The sequence below is a fragment of the Onychostruthus taczanowskii genome, unplaced genomic scaffold (assembly GCF_017590055.1).
Source record: "Onychostruthus taczanowskii isolate IOZ18803 unplaced genomic scaffold, ASM1759005v1 scaffold50, whole genome shotgun sequence".
Classification (NCBI taxonomy): Eukaryota; Metazoa; Chordata; class Aves; order Passeriformes; family Passeridae; genus Onychostruthus; species Onychostruthus taczanowskii.
In genome coordinates, this window is record NW_024502569.1 from 689198 (window position 1) to 709237 (window position 20040).

At 33.4% G+C, this 20040-nt stretch overlaps 1 protein-coding gene across 2 annotated transcripts in view; it reads right to left on the reverse strand.

Moving 5' to 3' along the window:
* NBEA (neurobeachin) overlaps positions 1-20040 on the reverse strand; it is a 451755-nt gene that overhangs the window by 238036 nt on the left and 193679 nt on the right. For both annotated transcript variants that reach the window (XM_041416040.1, XM_041416039.1), the window contains exon 35: positions 8935-8996. In XM_041416040.1, the coding sequence (XP_041271974.1) occupies positions 8935-8996 (62 nt within the window). The remainder of the gene's footprint in view (positions 1-8934; positions 8997-20040) is intronic.

A 20040-nucleotide genomic window follows, 5' to 3' on the forward strand; every position in this document is an offset into this window, starting at 1 on the left:
AAGAATAAAAAAAAAAAAAAAAAAAAAAAAAAAAAAAAAAAAAAAAAAAAGAAATAAAAAACAGTCCAGACATCTTAAATTGATAATGGAAAATTTGCACTGGAAAAAAGTACTGGAGGGGTCAAAAAGGAAAAACTAGACTTGGCATGTTAAGAACTTCTTTTAGTTTATATTATATTTCTTTCCAAATAATATTTTGCTTATAATTTTTACATTTTTATTCATGATGTCTAGAACATGTCTTAAAAAAAGTCTTGTGATAATGTAATATAGTTATTAAAAAAGGAATTGTGATTCTCAGAGTTCTCTCACCCTTTCCACTTTCTGCAAGGAGCTCCAGATTTGTGTAAAAAATTTCAAGTTGCTCAAAGGAGTGCAGTTACTGAAATGGAGAGATACCTGGTGTAGTAATCATCCTACAATTCTCCTTGAACTACAGGTGCTACTGTGTCAATCAATTTTGTCTTCACTGGACTTCTCTTTTCTCCATGTCTTAAATTGAACTGAGTTTAATTTGTTTTTGTCGTACTGAACATTTAGTGAATTTTCTAGTCTAAGACATTGATAACTCAGTTGACACCTCAATTCTTTGATCACATTGTAATTAAAACTTATTGAGAAAAATGAAATTCTATTATACCAACTTTCTTCTTTCTAAATCCTTGAATATATTTAATGGAAAATCTTGTATGGAGCGGAACAAGCACTAGCTTTCATCTGGAGAAGGAAATGGAAACTATAAAAATGTGTTTGCAATTCACAACATGCATGTAATTTAACTTGGGTTTGAACTCTATGTTGTGGAGTTACCTCCTAAAATCACCAATAACTTCCTATCCAAAAATCACCAATAACACGCTTTACTTCATTTAGGAGGAAATATTCAAAAGAAATGTTACATGATATATGAAATGTTTTGTGTTTTTTTTTTTTTATGGCAGAAAATTGTGTCCATTAAAAGCATGTAAAAACAGGAAAACTGATTTCAAGACACAGTCTCAATGTTTTGAGATGATTATACTGTTTTTAAGATCATAGAATTGTCCTTTCCACTCCTAGAAGAGTTTACCTAATGATATTGGAGTCTGAAAACCTTGCATTATTGTTTGGAATGAGAATCAGTTCTAAGAATTCCAGTGACACTGCCCGTACACTTCTCTCATACTCACATATATACTGCTGATAGAGGATAAAAAAACGGTACTCTTGGTCTACTATTTCAATAAATTTGGGATCAATGTTAGGTTTTTGTAATTGGTCATCCCTTTTAAAAGTGGCTATTTCCCATAATAAGCAAGTTGCAGAATGACTGACGACATCCTCCTGGAAGGAAAATCTGAAAGTATTGGATTACTCCTGGCCTCTGGCCAAATCCCAGAAAGGAAAAGAATGTGAAACTTTCATAACACTATTTACATGAATACGAATTTAATAAAACAAAGGTAATAGAAAGTTTTAGATTACAGTTTCACAAGACTGCAGCCTCATTTTTCCTCTATTCTCTTGACTTTAAATAATATGCTAATGTTTCACTTTCTTGGAAACACATAGACCCAATGCCCATCTGATCACCTGTGGTAATTGCCCAATTTATCTTGAAAATGAAGTCAAACATTCCCAGAGGAACTTTTCATAGGTATCGTGGAAGAAAAAAAAACCCAAAAACCTACAATTGCAAAAACATTTATATTATTCAAACAACACTAGGGGAATGACCAAATTTATTTAGAAAATTAACCTTCATCATCTTGTAGAAATCCTGCATATCTTCTAATAAAGGCAGAATATATGTGCTACAAGAGATACGTATCTCCATCTAGAGTTCACCTTCTGACTGGAAAAATATTTTTTTTTCAATTAAGAGATACTAAAATCATTACTAACAACATGTATACTATGTATGGCAATTTATCCTAAATGCCAGTCCACTTTTTACTCAACCACTCTTTGATGTTAGGGATAGATAACTGATTTGAAGTCTTCCCAAAATAAACAAATAAATAAAACTTAGGATGAACAAAAAAGTGCTCCTCAGATTGTCTCCATTATAGTGAACCTCATTATAGTGAACCCCCTGAAAGCTACGGTATATTTATTATTTTTGACAGTCTCCAGTAATGAACTTTGTATTCTTTCTCAGTCCTTCAAGAAATACCAACTCACTCTGACTTTGTAGGTATTTCTTCCAGGTCTCAGATCTTTCTCAATTGTGTAGGTAGCTTTATAGAGAAGTCAGGGGAAGACACCTTGCCACATTAAATACAGAGAGACTGATTCTTACAATTTCCTGATTCTGTCTGTCTTGCCATGAATCCAGAAATTGTTCAGATCAGCATCTCACTCATGTATTCTTTAATATTTTTTGACAAAAGTACTCTGACAAGGACAGGCAAGAGAAAGGGTCTGAAGCCCCTTGATAAGTCTGGTATAAGATAAAAAAGAAAACATCCTTCTTATTACTAAAAGCAAAACACAGAATTAGTTTTCTAAATATATGGGAATCTCTAATGACACCTCACAGAATGATAAAGTAATATCGCCCAACAAGTAGGAAAGAATATACTAATGGTTTCCATTTGAAAGTTAGATTATCAGAAGCAGATGATCAAGAGATGAAGACAGATTGGGCTGGAAGACATTCCACACACGGACAATACAAGAAAATTCTGATACCCCTTTAGTGTATATGAAAAAAAAAAAAAAAAAAAAAGGGTAATGAAAAACTATCATCTTTTGGCAAATAGTTTTCCAGGTCATTCACCAGAACACCAGAATTCCTTAATTTTAGAGAAAAAAACCCAACAAACACATAAAGGGAAAAATTTTTGGCTTCTCCTGCAGTTTGTACTGGAGTTCATTTAGGAAATTACACTAAGTGTGTATAACAACCTATTTCTGTATAGGCCATGTGGTGGACTATGAAGAGCCCAAAATCAACATTAGAACCTAAGTATGTGTTTAAGCTGTACCATATTTGATACTGCATAAGGACATAGAAGAAATATCCCCTCCCTCTTGATAGACCTTTATGTAGGCCAAATAGGATGAGAATATTCTAGAAAGTACTCACTTCATCTACAAAGATTTTGGTTATTGGACTTTGAGCCTGTGGTAACATGTGAAGATACAAAGCCTCATTATGGAGCAATATTAGTGAAAATTTCATACACATTTCTAGCACATTGTCCAGCATATGAAAATCTGTGAGGTTTTTTTGTTTATTTTAACTTCTTGTTTTAGCTGTAACTTCTCCCACCAAATGCCAAAATTCCTTTCTTGTATCTTGACTCTTACAGAGGCAGCTTTCCTAGAGCCCCAGCCATCGATCTGCCACCTGCTATAAGCTGTTGGTTTCATGGCTACCTTAGAAGCATAATCAGGTAAAAATAACATTTTTACTCAGAGTCAGTTTTTGATTTGATGTGTCTGTTTTCACCATTACATATCCTGATGAAAGGGATCAGCAGCAATATGGAGCTAGGCATGGAGAAGATATGATACATCAGCAAGTGTGATGTTGGCCAGAGAGAAGCCTTAACTGGCCACTAAAACTGTAGCCTAAGAGTGTGGTTCCATTAGATGCAGAGACCTGAATTTAAAGATTGCTGCTGTGAAAACATGAATTGCGTTTTCTCTTTTCTCCTCTGTGCTCCCAGTTTTTCAATCCTGAATCCTTTGAGTAGCTCTGGCGACTTTTTAACAAGTCTCTTAGTTGAAGAGTCACTAAACCAGGGAACAAATGTCTGGGAAGTTTTCTCATGTGTTTGTGAGTTAGTCTTGTGAATATCAGCACTAGTATGAAAGTGGGGTTCGCAGAGAAGAAGCTGCAGGGTGGAAGTAGCACAGTAAATACAGAACTTCGGTAGGATAAGTGTTTTAAAGATATGCTGGAAAAGAGGATTATTGAAACAATAAGTTTCTGTATGTTTGCACGTGTGTTACTATGCATCATTCCCCTCTCTAAGATCAAATTATATTTCAGACTTTTGCAGTGATATTATATGCAGAGTTGTCTCCTATTTGCACTAATACGAAAACAGAGGCAGTGGATAATACAACAGAACAAATGGGAAAACACAAGCAAATGTAAAACACCCAACTTGTTTAGTGATAAGGAAAAGAGGGATTAAAAAATTATATTCTCATAGGAATTTGCATAACCAACCCTAATTTCATCATTGAAGTGATATCAAACTTAATTTCCTAAGTAGACTAAGTTGTAGGGGTTTTTTTCCCCTTAGATTTAAGGGAAGCAGTTATTATTTAATTTATCTTCAGCCTTTCCTATTGCAGTTGGTGTCAAAAAGACAAATAGCAAACACTTCTGTAACCGTTCTGCTATCACAATTACTCTGAAAGGGCAATCGCTTATTTAACAAAAATTATAGACTATGAGAACTCTAGGAATACCACTGGAAGGAGACCAAGAAGTATAACTAAAGTTGAATCTAATACTGGCAATAAGAGTAAACAGATAAGAAATATTGCAAAAAAGGAAAATATACAATGAAAAGTAAAATGTTTCTGCACAGCAGAGCTGGACAATTCCTCCTTAAACTCTTATAGAAAGCCTTAATACAGTATGTTTAGTATCAAAAATTGTCATTGTGCTTCTACTATATGAATTGAACATTTCAAGGCATCTTCTGGTCAGCTGCAAGGACCAAAAAAAGGTGTTTTTTTTTGTTTTTTAAATTTTATTTTTCCTTGGTTTCTGTGTTGATCAATTGCCAGTTTCTGAAGAACTATCCCATACTTTGAGGCAGAAAGTACATCTAGATCTGCTGGTGTTTACTGAAATCACTGCAGTGCCTGGTTGATGGGCCTTTATTCTCAGAGATAAAACAACGACAAAATTTCCTTTCTGAGGATTTCCTTTGAATTTACACAAGCCAGGCACTTCTTTGGGGTATTTTTTATGTGTTCATTTGTTTTTACACCTCTCCATGAAGTGCGACTAATTTCTAATTTTGATATCGTTCCGAATTTTTTCTGCCACTTAGGACAATGAAGCATTTATCCTCACAATAATTATATTTTCAAACAGACTGAGTAACAAGATGTCTTAAATAACAAAACAGTATTTTCTTTTTAAGAAAATTAATTTCCCTTGTAAATAGGCAAGATACAGAAAAATACAAGTGGCATGAGATAAAACTCCTTTGGGACACAACAACTCAATTTCTTCAGAAGCTGTCTCCCCAAAGAGAAGAATCCGCAAAAGATTTGGAAGTAATTAGAAACCATTGTAGTGTTTTGGTTAGGAAAAAAAAAAGAAAAAATAATATGAAAAAAAGTATTTGAAATCTAAATCTGATGTAAGAAAGAACTACACTGCAAAAATTGATGCATTTTTCTAATACTGCATGGCTTATTGAAGAAATCTGCCACTCCAACAGCAACACAGCTGTGACTTGCTCAGCTAGGCTGAGGGAACAAAGACAAGCTAATCAAGCACAGATATCGTCAAACATAACACATCTTCATCCATTTTATGTTAAAATAGACTAAATACAAATAAAAAGGCCTATCTTAGGAAATGTGAAAATCATTATATATTTATAATCAATTATTCAGAAATCTTTTTTTCAAGTGCTTGGATGCGTGATTATGGTTTACATAAGAAATACAGAAAATAAAGCCTTCAAATTAACCTAAATTTTAATCTAGTGAAGTAGGTGTTACTAGGAAAAAAATATAATGCAAGTTACAGTACAAGAAATATTTTGAAATCACAGACTAGTGCTTTTTGTTCTTCCCCAAACCTATAAATGATGTACCATCCATACAGGAGTTCCTTTAAAACTTAAAACGTATTTTTCACAGAAACTGCAAATTCCTTTGGGGAAAAGGCTTGATTGCATATTCTTCAGAGCCTAAAAAGCTGCCCATATGAACTGAATTATCCATGACATGTACCTTCAGACATTTGTAATGTGATATTTCATGTAAATTTAGACCATACCTTGGATGTGAGCCGCTGGCAATGTTGATTTTATTCAGGAGCTCAGATAAGAAAAAAAAATCTGACATCCTTGCTAATCTGTAGTCGTTAACATGGAATTTCCAACATAAAAAGCATAAAAGCATCTAATTTGCTGTAGCAAATGAAAGGAAAACAAACTTTGCATTTCCCTTTCCTTTTCAATGTCTAAAGTTACTCTGTTCTGTGCAAACAAAATTGTACTTTTCAAAGGTTTTTATTATCACCATCTATCTTTTGAGTGACACTTTTCAAACTTCCCCACATAATCTGTAAAATGTCATTCAATTTGAACATGAAGGATTTACCCAAAAGGAAGAAAAGCCCTATTTACACTGGGATTATTAAAACCCCACAAACGATATACTTTATGCAGTCTTTACAGTTCACATTGGTTAATTTGTCATAAGGAAAAACTCAGGTAGCACTGTTTCTTCTTTATATAGAGATGAATTACCCTCATTTGCTGTGGACAACATCTCCTACTATCCAAATTCCAAGTTCTGCTCACATTCATCTGGATTATCATATTTGGCTGTCATTTTCTTCTAGGCATTTTATGTATTACTATTTTCATAGCATTTATCTCATGTTTTCTTTTGACAAATAGTTTTAAAATGTAAATAACAAAACAAAAAAAAATTCTTCCCCGTAGATGAATAGAAGTACAGACTGGTTTGTCTACACCTATAGGACAAACCACTATATTCTGTGGAAATGCTGCTGTTCAGAAGACTATTCCAGAGGTCAGGAAGGTGAGGGGAGGAGACTGCAATTTGTACCACTACGGCCTCCTGTTGACCAGTTCCTGTAGAAACAACTACCATGACTCTCCCAACTAACACTACAGCATTAACTCCTGAAGAACTTCGTAATAAATGGAAATCCAGAGACAGAATCCTCCTTATTTAGAAGACAAGAAAACAACCCTGAAGTATCACATGGGGTATAAAAACTAACAGCTTGAAATTTCCTCAAGTATTTAGGTAGATGGAAAAGAGCTCTTCCAAGCAAACACTGAAGAAAACAAATAAATTTTTGAAGCTTCAAAATGATTAGGCGCTTCTCCTTATTCCAGGTATAAAGTGAACCTTATTTTTAAAACTGAAATAAAACCCAACATATACAGCAGTCATAAAAATAACAAATTGATTTTTGCTGCATTTGTTACATGCTTTACTGAGATGTCTAAAGAAAGAGCATTGCAGAAAGAGCTTAAATTTCTCTCTCTTCCTTTCAATCAATATTTGAGGCAAAGTTTCATCTCTAGGGCCCTTAATGGCAGGAATTCCTGGAGCCAGCAAATGAGTAATGTTAAACCTATGATTAGATGATGAGGCCATCAAAGACACTAGACCCTAATGCTACATTCCACTTTATTCTTGAGAACTGCAGTGAAACCAAAGGCTAGGGAAGAAAGGACTATAAGTTATTCTTTCCCTTGAAAAAATGTTTCAGGAGCTGCTAAAAATAGAAGAAAAAAGTTGTATGACATGAACATTGAGCTCAAAAGCCTTAATGGATCTTTTGGAATTTTCTTGGAACCCAGGACTTCACCATTAAGTAACAAATTTTTCAAGTGCCCGGCTAGAGAAGGTTTGAAGTTGAAATCCCACTGAGGATTCCTGCCAGGGATGTATTTTTCTTTTGCTTTTCCCTAACTGATATCCCTCTAAAAGAGGGAGAAAAAAAAAAAAAAAAGGAAGAGAAAAAAAATACAAAGGAAAACAAGACTTAATGATTTCCTTATGACACAAGCTTGAAGAAATGCAACCTACAGACAGGCAAGGTAAGTTGGAACACTCCCCCCCCAAAACCACTTGTAAATGTTTATTACTTTCAGATAGATTTCTCAAAAGTAGATCTTCATTTCAATTGTCCCTAGAAATGCCTTTGTTTACAGTTTATTTTTGGTGTATACTGTTGATGTGCAGTAATGTATGCTTAAGAAAAGCTACAAATAAGTAATTTTCTTTCATAATTATATAATAATTTAGCCTGGGAATTTTATACACAAACTTGTTTTGAGTTGAACTGGTATTATAGTTCTGTGATGAACGTGGTTAATGAAATGTTATAAGTTTTTAGAGAAGTATAAAAACTTGCAAAGTTATGTGGATCTGTTGGGAAATCATTATTTTCTTACATTCTACAAAGTTAACAAAGTTTGAAAATGTTTGCTGATAATGTCTTATTGGCAGTTTAAAGCAAAAGGATATATACACAATATTAGCCAATAACACTTCTAGCAAAACAAATAATATGAAAATTGAGATGTAAATCCAAACAGTATGAGAAACTAGTTTAGCTTTCAATATTTTATTTTTGAAAGCATTTCAAAACATTTGGAAATGAATTTGGATTTCTGAGAAACCCGTTAATGCTGTGTTAAAACCCCAATAATTAACCACAGAATTTTTATGTAGAAATGTTCTGCTTGTGCCAGTCTTGAGGACTACTTAATCCATGTTCCTCTGTGTTTTATATACTGACAGCTACGTAAAATATTCAATGTTCTGTCGTGTATATCAAAAGTAACAAAGTCAGCACAAAGTAATGTTTTAAAAAAAATCACTAATTCAAAGACAAATTTCAACATAAAATTATGACCACAGTATCCGACTTACATATTCTAAATAAGAACAGGCTTGCAGGACAGCTTGTACACAGAGAAAATGCATCATGTACATCCATACACTTTTAGAACATAAATGCAGATATACCTTGTATACCCTGTGAATATAGAAAAACTATAGAATGAATATCTACAAAAAAAATTTAAAAATCTACAATTTATGTATTACCAGAAAAAAAACTAATTTGGTTTTGTTTCTTTTTTTTTTTTTTTTTGTAATGAAATGGAAGAATGAAACAAACTGTCAGATACAATTCCTTGGCTGACAGTGATTACACAAGGAAATTAATACAATCAAAACCAGAGAATGCCTTACCTGTGAACAAAGCAGCATAACCAGTTCAACCACTGAAGTACTTGACTTCATACAAACAAGACCTGCAAAAAAAAGTCAAAAAATTAGTTTAAAAGATGGTGGTATTTTGATATTATAGCTCCATCATTCCAGAAATCCACAAAATATATAAATGCATATTTTTTATAATTCAGAATAAAAGAAGCTTCAAGCACGATTAACTGAGAATTTCAGTTTTAAGAATATTTAAATGTTCATAAAAATCACCTGGAATAAGCTAGAGCAGTGCAGGGCAGAATGTCTTCTAATTATTGTTGGCATTTAGCATAGTTATTTAAATAAATAAATTAATTAATAAATAAATATTGGTATAATCTGAAGCAATTTAATGTATGATAAACATAAGTTAACAGCTTTTGAATAATAAATAATGTAAATCCATAAGACTAAAGTGATCAGTTAATAACAGGTAAAGAATAAAGCTTCTGCTTAGACATTATTGTAGTTTTCATCTGGTAATTGATTATCCTGTAATTGAAAGCTTGAATATTAATGAAAGAGGCATTCATAAGAAATAATATTTTTATTAAAATCAAACCCCAAAAATAATTTTTAGGGCATGTTTTTTAGAACAAACCTTGGATTATGTAGTCTAACTGTTACTCATTGTTTTGTACTTCATGTAAATAATAAATATCTAGTAACATTGTCACTATTGGGAGTACTCGTTTACAGCTTTGGAAATGTAAATTTACTCTCTGAGAGAAGGAAGCCATATCTAAGTATTTTAAAGATGAATTGTAAGGACACTTGCAGGCAATTTCATTTCCACTGTTAACTTTACATGTGCTAGCTTCTGTTATCTAAAGCCATGTAGACATTGATGTGATGCTTTAGGGCATGGACACACATGGGCTATGTTATAAAAATGATAAATTTACAAATAAGCTTACAAGCAATGGCTAAATAGGTGGCTGGAAAGCAAGCTGATGTGCTTTAAGAAGGTTTCTACAAACAGTGATTAGAGACAAAAGCACTCCTACACAATAGCATGTATATTTATTTTGGGTAGTGGATAAATACCCTTTTGTGCCCATTTTGCTAACAACCCCATCCTTATTGTACAGTAACACAAAACAAGCTGTAAGAAGCCACTAGGCTTCCATTCTATCAGATATAGGGGCAGTTAATGAAATAAGAGGCAGATGTGCAAAGCTCATTTAGGGAGACAATTGCTGTAATTGATCAGCTATTCTCATGCTCAAGTGCTAGAGGATCAGAAAGATTAATGAGATACTTATCACCTGCAGGCTACTTCTACTGTTTGGAAGCTGACAAAGAAAATCCAAACAGAAAACTAAACTCTACAGTTGAGCCAATGCAGGTAGGACAGACACATCAAATATTTCATCATAGAATGTTGTCTGGTTTATTATGAATTCACCTCTTATTCTGTAAAATTTAAAAAAAGCAACCAAACAAGCAAACCAAAATAAAACCCCTTTCTCTCATATACCCACTTGTCATCTTTCAAAATCAGACCTCAGGTATACTAAAACATGACTAAGGCAAAATAATGCTCTTGGAAACCTATCCTCATGCTACAATCATCTTAATTTTTATATGTTCTTCTGATTTTACATCAAAACAACAAATGTGTCCAGAATAAGCACCATACACAGTTATGAAAAGGAAACCAACTAAACTACATAAAAGTGATTATGCATCAGCAGTAATATCTTTATATCTTCACCAGGTTTTCAAAAACAAATCTTGATATAAAATATATACTTTGAAAATACATACATAATATTTTCTGGCTTAATTAAGTAAATTGGAAGTTCCTAACTTTCAAATACATTTGGGCATTCTTATGCTACCTGTGCAGCTTCAAACAACATGAAAAAATTTTGGAGTGTGCCTAAAATGGCACAAAGCTAGAATAAATACTCATGATTATCATCCATACAACAATGATGATCTAGTCCTAATAATACAAAGCTGCAGACATGAAAAAGCATTACTGTTTGGAAGAGTCATAATTGCTTTGACCAAGATTATCTACTTACAATAAGAATATTTATACACTCTACCTAACTTTTTAATAACGTGATAATGATATAGGTCTAAGCCATCATTTGACCTCAAACTGATGTCTTTTCACTATTCCTCTGGACATTACTTGACAATTTTTATATATCACATCTAATCAACTGCAAGGTTGGATGTAGCATTCCAGCACTGGAAAGGAGATTCAAACTGAGTTTGTGAAATTCAGAAGAAGAAAAGGATACAGAACTGACATCTGGTTAGCACATCATCAGGCCCCTTAGTTACAACCAGCTCTTTAATTGCCTGCTGATGAAACAACCCATTGGTAACAGCTATTAACACCTCTCATAACCACTAGTATTAAAAGAGGCTGGTTTCCAGGTCCAAAAGAAACAAAATAATTATTTTAGAGACCGTAGCACTTCTCTAATATGAAAATACAGAGAGAGATAGGAAAGCCTCATTAAAGAAGGTCATGGTGTCACAACATGATGTTTGTCTCAGTCTACTGCAGAAATTAAGTGGGCAGCTCTCTGCTTATGAATAAGCAGAACTTGGAGTGGCCCAGACAGAAAATGGGGAATCCTGTGCACCTTGATGGCCAGTAAGGAGGAAATAGAAACAGAAATACTTTCTGTTCACCTTTAAGTACTCATATCATACATTCCTTGAAGTAAAACAGAAATCTGAAACATTCATAGCAGGGCCACCATTTTGTTTTATAAATTTTTTACATATCAGCCCCCTAATCCTACTTCAGGGACTCCTTTCACTCAAACCATGAGGGAAAGTGTGTGCCCTCCATTATATGCTCCATTTCCTCCATCCTAGCTGCCAAGGGCTCAATTGTGCTTCTTCCCATTTTCGCTTCTTCCTGATTGAGCAGTTAAGATTTGAAATAAATAACGATTTTTTCCCCTGTTACGCAAAACACAATTAATCTTCAAAATCTACTGTCAGAGTTGTCATGCAGTCAATGGCAGAGAACAATAAAAACAGATCAGACCTAATGGAGGACAGATCTATTTCTGCCTATTAGGTAAAACTGTCAGAATGCAATCTCTGGTTGCATTATGAAGATCCCACATCATCAAAAGCTGCAGGAGCAAGTTTAGGAAGAACCCGAATCCCTGTCCTATTTAACTTTTCCTTCACAGACCAGAAAAAAAAAATTATAATTTTATTATTCTTTCAATTTCTAGATTTTTACCCTTCTCTCTTCTAGGAGTCCAAATTGTGTGAATTGACTCATTTCTTTTGGCATAGCACAGGAACAAAAAAAAAATTCCCTCAGTGCACAGTCTATATCCTGACATCCAAAAATTAAAAGAGGGGTAGAAAAGTTCTCCTTCCATTTTTCAGACAGTGCAGAAGACATAAACTGGTTGAGGTCTCTTCATAAAACTGAAAATAGAATTTGTAGTATGAATCAGAATAAATATCAATTTTCCAATTGATTTTCTAAGCTCCAAAAGTGCTTACAACTGCATTTTCCCCTCCTCTTTACCATTTTGCAGGGTTCAACAGAGTTTTCAGTGTGTGCAAAATTTTACTAGTTTTAACATAATGAGGAAAAAAGATAACAAGCTTAGAAAAATAATAGCTTCTCTGATTGAAGAGAGCACACAAATCTATTTTCATTTCTCTTCCCCCTCCTTAACTCTAATGAGAAAAAGTATTTGCCACTCAAACTAAAACTGTTGCCTGCATTCTTCAGCAGCAGATAAGTTCTTCCTATACCATCTGTATCAAATGCCATTAAAGAAGCTAATGTAATTACTAAAATACAAGGGGATATTTCCTGCATACAGCAAGGTTAAAAAGGTCACTGTTGAACTGAATGGAGTGCATGTTTTTTTACTTTTGCTGTTCTGTAGTAGTTTTCTTCATGGTCTATTCTCAGTCCATTAAATATAGCCATCAAAATTCAGCAATTTGATGGCAACAATGACCACATATATGGAAGCAAAACTGGGAGCATCAAGTGCATGACCTTGGCTAATCTGGAATAAATGATGTATGCCTGGCAATTATCTTGAAATTCTCTGGTTTACTTGACTTCTTTTTCAGTGCTCTTCTGTTGGCACAAAGATATGCTAATTATTCCTTTTCACTATGACTTATTAATGTCTAAAAAAAGATTAATTTAAACTATACTCTTTTAGTCATGCCTGTGGCATTAATGAAGTCATGGGTTCAAAACTCCCAAGTCACCATGCTGAACTAGTCAGTGTGAATTTACATTTTGAAGAAATATAATGTAGGCTGATAAAATCAATTTAAAAAAAAATCCTCATGAAGTAAGATCATGGTTTTGAACTTCTTTTTATTATTATTAATACAATGTGTGTATGAGTCTAACTGAATACCACCACAATTTCATCTGGTATTTATCAAGGTTTGCCTGCATTTTCTTTCAATAATTTTACTTTGTGTCAACTTAAACCCTTATTGGAACTGGAATCAATTGTAATACTAGCAAAAACAAAACCTAAATGTTTTTATAGCTCATGTTCAACTTATAAAAAAAGATGCAATTAACAAAACTTTAGAGCCTTTAGAAATCTTTCACTTGATTATAGCTTCTGCTTATCTGAAAAATCTCAGGTATGGCTAGGTAAAATGTTTGAGAAAGTTGAATCCATTTAACTCAGTTCACAGAGAAAAATTGGTCTTTATTACTGCTCTACAGCATGCCATCAAAGCTATAGGAGCTTTGTATAGTACAAGACGCTTATGAAAAAATACACACATGCTATTAAATCCATTATTCTAGTAACATGTGAAAAGTGAGTAAATTGTACCTAGAAATGAGCAAAAAGACCTAAAACTACACCAAAAAAAATTCCAAAAAAACCCCCCTGTATTGCTTGTAATTTTTTTTTTTTTTTATTTGGGTAAGGTAAGATTTTTCTATTTCCTAGCGATATAGTTTTCCATGTACCTTAAACAAAATTGTATTTTTTCAAATTATTTCAAATTGTTCATAATAATTATGGGTAATTCATACTGTGATATTTCTTCCCATGATACTCAGTGATTTCTGTGCCATGAGGCAGAGTAGGAATTTTCTACTGGTAATTACAACTCACAAATTGGGCTTTCATTTCGATAGACTATTCCCTTATATTTTGTTCAGCATTTGTTAGGAATGGCACAAAATTTTCAACCACAATTCTCCCTGGCACAAAAACTAAAGCACATTTTGGCTGTGAAACAACTAAGGCAAAAGTTACAGTGATGTTTTGGTTGGAAAAGTGTTTTTTTCTTACATTTTATTTGTTCATTCTAACCCACTTTCTTCTGCCAGCACATTCTGGCACATGATTTCTTGAAATGTATTTCTAAATCAAATTTATAATCAAAGAAATAACAGGACTACTTTTTTGACCAATAAAATTATTTGGATAATTTAAATCTATGTTATTCTCTCTCTTCCATCATAGCCATCATAGAAAATTAGATTCAAATTAATGTTTTTTTCATGAATTATCAAATTGCTGGCGAGTTCCCTAAAGATCTGAAAGGAGAGAATATGGAGAGAAAATAGAAGATTGGTGAAAAATTTGGAAGTAAATGCTAAGTATGCAAAACTTAAACTGAAACAACAGATGTTCTTATTCCAAACCAAGCAATTATTGGGGGGGCAGGGGGAAGATATGTATTAAACAGAATGTGAAGTTTTGCAAGATTACACTCAAACTTGGTTTTAAAACCATACATATGTCACATATTTTGTAGGCATTTAAATTACACAAATAGTCCTTATGAAAAGCAAAGGCTGGGAAATATTCAGAACTTGCAGAAAGTCTGCAGATGGAAATCACAGGCCATGTTGCAAAATAATTATAACATTGCTTTTACTAGATGAAAGAAAACACTGTTCCAAAGAATGTAACTCACAAAAATAACAAAGTCAGGGTTATGGATTTAACAATCCCTTCAGCAGCCTTGACTGACATTACCACCAACTCTAGGGACTATGAAGGATGGCTGTATTAGTACTCCAGGCCATTCTTTGCATGGGCAAATCTCCTTCACAGAACAGAAGAGTGATACAGAAGAATATAGTGAATGTGAATTTGACTCCATGTTTTTTAGTTGATAAAAACAGTTACAATTCTTAAAGGATTTTTGTTGTTATGGCGAAAGACACTGCACAATACAAGCAATAGTCTTTTTATCTGGTACCTGTAAATCTAGGAAAGGTATCATCCAGGTTATCAAAGGGAATACCTTTAATAATTTATCACAAATCTTTAGAACAGACATCTTAGGAGAAACACCTCAAATAAAGAGTGATGGGTCAACAAAATCCTCCAGATTTTAATTTGTCCAAACCCAGCTCAAATGGGTCAGCCCTTTTAGTCAGATCTGTAACATAAACAGACCTTAATATTGGGGCAATATTTAAAAGAGTAAGAATGGTATGTAATAGTTTCTTGAATAATTTTATTAAAGTGAGAAAACCTAAACTTCTTCACCACTGCAGTTACTAAAAAGGAATCTAAATGCGGACTGGAAAGCATCCAGATGGAATCACAGAATGGCAATAACCCTTGAGAATGTGACGACAGAGAGGGGATTTATTACAAAACATAGATGATTTAGTTTTTAAAATTACAGACTTTTGTCCAGTAATCCCATGAGCTGCAATGATATTGACAAAACTGATGCTAGTGCCACACTACTCTGAAGAGTCCAGCTTTATGCTAGCCTGTGGATTTTCTGACAATTTTCTTTTAGTGTAATGGGATGCACAAATTCTCATTCATCAAATGAAAAGGAGACCACTTAATCTGTAAAATAAAATCCACTACCACTGTTCAGTTTAATGTACCACAGAAGATTTTCAAAACTGATTCAGTTCTTCATTTAATGCCTGTGTTAATTTTTTATTTGTACGGTGCTCCATTGGGATTACTCAATATATGCATTTGTGTATTACTTTTGTTCTCTAAAACAGTATTTCTTCTGAGAGAACTCTTTCCAAATATCTTTCAAATCTTTCCAAATATTGTGGCATAGTGAAAAAATTCGCTTATCCAACTTCTATAACATAACAGATCTAAAATTTAAGTCAATCTATCATGTATCGATTGAGAAATTGTTCTAATCAGCAACACAAAAACAATAACAAAAATATTCATTTTATATAAAATAATTCAGCACAAATATTAATTATAAGAAAAGAATTCCCTGTTAAATTGTAAGAAACAATGCCCTGTTAAGTGAAGCAGATTTTTTTTAACAATATGACACATATTTACTAGAATTTATGTGTAAATTTAATGTATTTCCTCATCTTCTAAAGTCCTCTTCTAGACTACAGGTAAAAACACCCAAGTCAATGATCACACTGCACTGCAGTTGATCAAACTCAAATATCTCCAATCTTGAAAAGGTCTGTAAAATGGAATTGATGCTTTTCTGTCAAAATGTACTTAATTTTCAGGTAGACTTAAGTAAGTTATAAACATTTTTTTTCCAGCAGAAGCCTAGAAAACACCTATAATTACAGGTTCCAGAATATCCCAAATCCTTATTTATCTAGAAAGAATCTCAGTGAAAAGCATTCCAGATTTTTCCTCCAAAACCAAACTGTCCACTGTGAGAATTCAAATATTATCCTGAAAGTCTTCTGATTTCCCTCTTTATACTAAGATATTATTCAAATAAGTGGCTCACAACTGTCAGTATATTTCTACCTTAGCTGCCGCCAGGGACATTTTATTTCAATGTAAGAAGCAAGAAAAGCATTTATTGATAAAGACTTAAAAAATTAATTTAAAATGTGACAATTTAAAATATTTTTGAAGTTTTGTCATGTGGTGTTTTCCTGTCATTCCTTTCCCAAAAGAGTTGGCAATTTTGTGATTAAATTTGTAGAAAAATTACTAAATGGAAACAAGTGATACCAATGAAGTTGCCACATATTTAACACATCGGAAAAAGAAGTCTTATTAAAATGAAAAAACATCTACCTCTCCTTTCTCTTTTTTTGTCTTTCACCTCTTCTTAAATCTGAGCTAGAGGAAATACATTTTGCAAGTATTAACTCGGTAGTAAATTACTTTCAAAGAACTATACAAGCAGAAATAAAGACATTAATTTCACTCACTAACACAAGTTAATGTTTATGCTTTATACCTTCACTACAACAATGGTGCTTTCAGCTCATCTCAAGAACCTTTTCCAGGTTTTTCTAAGGTTGTCAAAAGGGACATCCTGGAAAAGATACATCACAGGTGTGACCCCAAGTAACAACCTCTAGAATATCAGCATTTTCCTGAAAAGGCATTACTCAATGCTATATTTTCCTTAGGTATGAAGTTTTATTTTTATTCCTGAAGTTTATCAACTTGTTCTTAGCATCAGTCTATAACTTATTCCTATTTGGTGCCCTATTTTATGAGCTTATTCCTTTTTGTTTCTCTCTTCTTACGGTAAACATAGGAATTACTTTTTTTTCTTCTTCTTCTTTCTATTATTTCCTTCTAGTTCCTTGTAATATTCTTTCCTATTATTAGGGGGAGATGACAAAACTGAAATATGTGCCTGGTGAATGACAAAAAAGGATGGTGAGAAAAGGTTAAGCTGCCCAGCAATAAAACCACTTACTCCTACTGATCCTCCTTATTTCCTTATATTTCTTTAGCAACATTGGGGTCACACTGAGTGAACGAGCACAGCTACAAATAGGGAGTATAAGAAAACCTCAGAGCTCATGCAGCTTCCTAAATTTCTAAGGCCAAGATGACCTTTATTTTAAGTAGATGTGATCTCCTGAGTAGCAAAACTAATTTCTGTATAAATATAAATGTTTCCTGAGAATTTGATGACGAGAAAAGGAAAATAAAAATCTCCAAGCTGAACTTTGCTGACCTTAGTTGGCTGCCATCAGATCTCACTTCTATCCTGAAGCCCTACTGACAAATGGTAATCGTTATGAAACAGTGTCTCTCAAAACAAAAAAATACCCTCCACAGTCATAGATCTCTTGAAATAACTTGTATTTCTTGTGTTTCAGTTTTCTTTATTTACTTGACAGTAACATTGTTATGGGCTCTCTCTAGACCTGCTTTGACATCACTTTGCCATCTTAATTTGACATATCACAACTGTCTCTGTTGTCTGACAAGTTCTTTCAGCATGAGGTTTTCTCATTGCAAAAAAATCTCCACAGACAAGAAGTATAAAAAGACAATCATAAAATTCCACATACTATCAGACAAAAAATATGATATAAGAGAATAGATGTTTAGCAGATCTGAGGATCTTTTTTTGAAGGAGGTAAAATTTAACAAAGTTGCACTGAACACAGTGAAGATATAGTATCTTAGTTCTTGCAAAAACAATCCCAGGTATGTAGGGAGTCTTTTAATATCTAGGTAGATCAAGCTAGAGGGTTCATTAATGTTCATACTATAATTAATTTTTTTCCCATCAAAAGAGGATCTATAAACAGGTATTTTTTAAAATTCAAGTGTAGTCATTTTTCAAGTAGTTGAGTCTGTAGTTTTTGTGCAAGATTTTTATTTTAAACCTTGAAGGCATGGAAACAAGTAAGTCCATATCTAACAGAATGAACTGAAGAAGTGCCTTTAAATCATCAGGACCAGTAAGGAAACTTGGTAAATTTGGTCACTAATTAAAATGCTTCAGCCTGGGTCATAGAACAGGTGATAAGTAGACAGAAAGTTAAGGAATATATATCGAAAAACTGTGACCAGCCCTAAATGAGATTAATTTTCTAAGAACCAGGTCATAGAACTCAGACTAAATGGAAAAGAAGTATTTTACTGTGCCTCATGAGAAATATATCTTTCAAGGCAATATCTGATACAGAGATGTTATTTGCACCCTATAGATTATCTGAGTTAGGTAGTTCTCTGGAAAACACTGCTGGTGTAATAAAGTAGATTGATTCCATTTTTAAGCCTTCAGAGGACAAGGGCTGGGGCAAATACCAGCCTAACTGTTTCAAGTCCAAAATCAGGCAGTGTCCCCTGCTGAGTTCTGAATGATGAATTAAGTGGAATAAGAACCAAAGAACCTCTGCCTGTGGAGAGCTTCAGTCACAGCATGAACATCCTGTAGATACTGAATACCATTTTGGCATACCACCTCGTTTTTCTTTGGACCTGGACAGTAGAGGAGAAAATAATAAGGGGGGAAAAGGTGGCTGTTCTAAAAAAAAAATATTGTACAACTTAGTCCAGTGTTACCATTCAACACTGCTGTATAGTTGATATGATGAGTCCACCTACAGGCTGTGTTACAGCAGTGCCTGCACATGTTAAGAACTTTCTCCAGAATATTTTAAAAGTTATATCCTTGAAATAGCTTTAAAGCTTTTAATAGCTCTCTTGCTACTCTTGTTTTTTCTTTTTTTTTTTCCCCACTCTCTCTTTTTTTTTTTTTTTTTTTTTTAATTAGGTTAGTAGGAAAATTCACTAGAAAAAATATTTCCCAGTAAAGCTGGAAGTTAAAGCAAGAAGAGAGACACTAACTGGATTACAAAAAAGATGGACTATCAAGGAGGGTAATAGGTACATCAGGGAGGGTATTTTTCCATAATTCTAAGGCAAAAAGGCCAGTCTTTTCTAGGTCTTCTGGCTTGCAACTGGAATACAGGCTACTAGCTTGAAAAAGATATTTATGAGAAAGTGGCTAATGCTGCTGAAGTAAATGGGACCCAGGGATCACAAACAGCTAACTCCTTATCTTACTCTTTTAAGACTCCAATATTTTGTGTATTTCATTACGTGCTTCAAAAAAACAGTAATTGGTGCTCTTTACTTCCTAAGAAAAGTGTTATTATATCACTTTCAGCAGTAATTTAGTAACTTCAAACATCTATATTTTCAAGGATAACTTTCAGAGCTTCTTTCCATTAAACCTGACTACTTTATATTGTTACGAGCTTTTGCTTTCCTGGAGGCACATATTTATTGTTTTTTTCCATCTGCACTCTCCTAACTAAACTTTACAATTTGTCTCACAATTTCAGTAATTTTTTTTCTCCTTTGTCAAAGCAACAGAAGAACACCAAATTCTGTCTAATGGGAATTC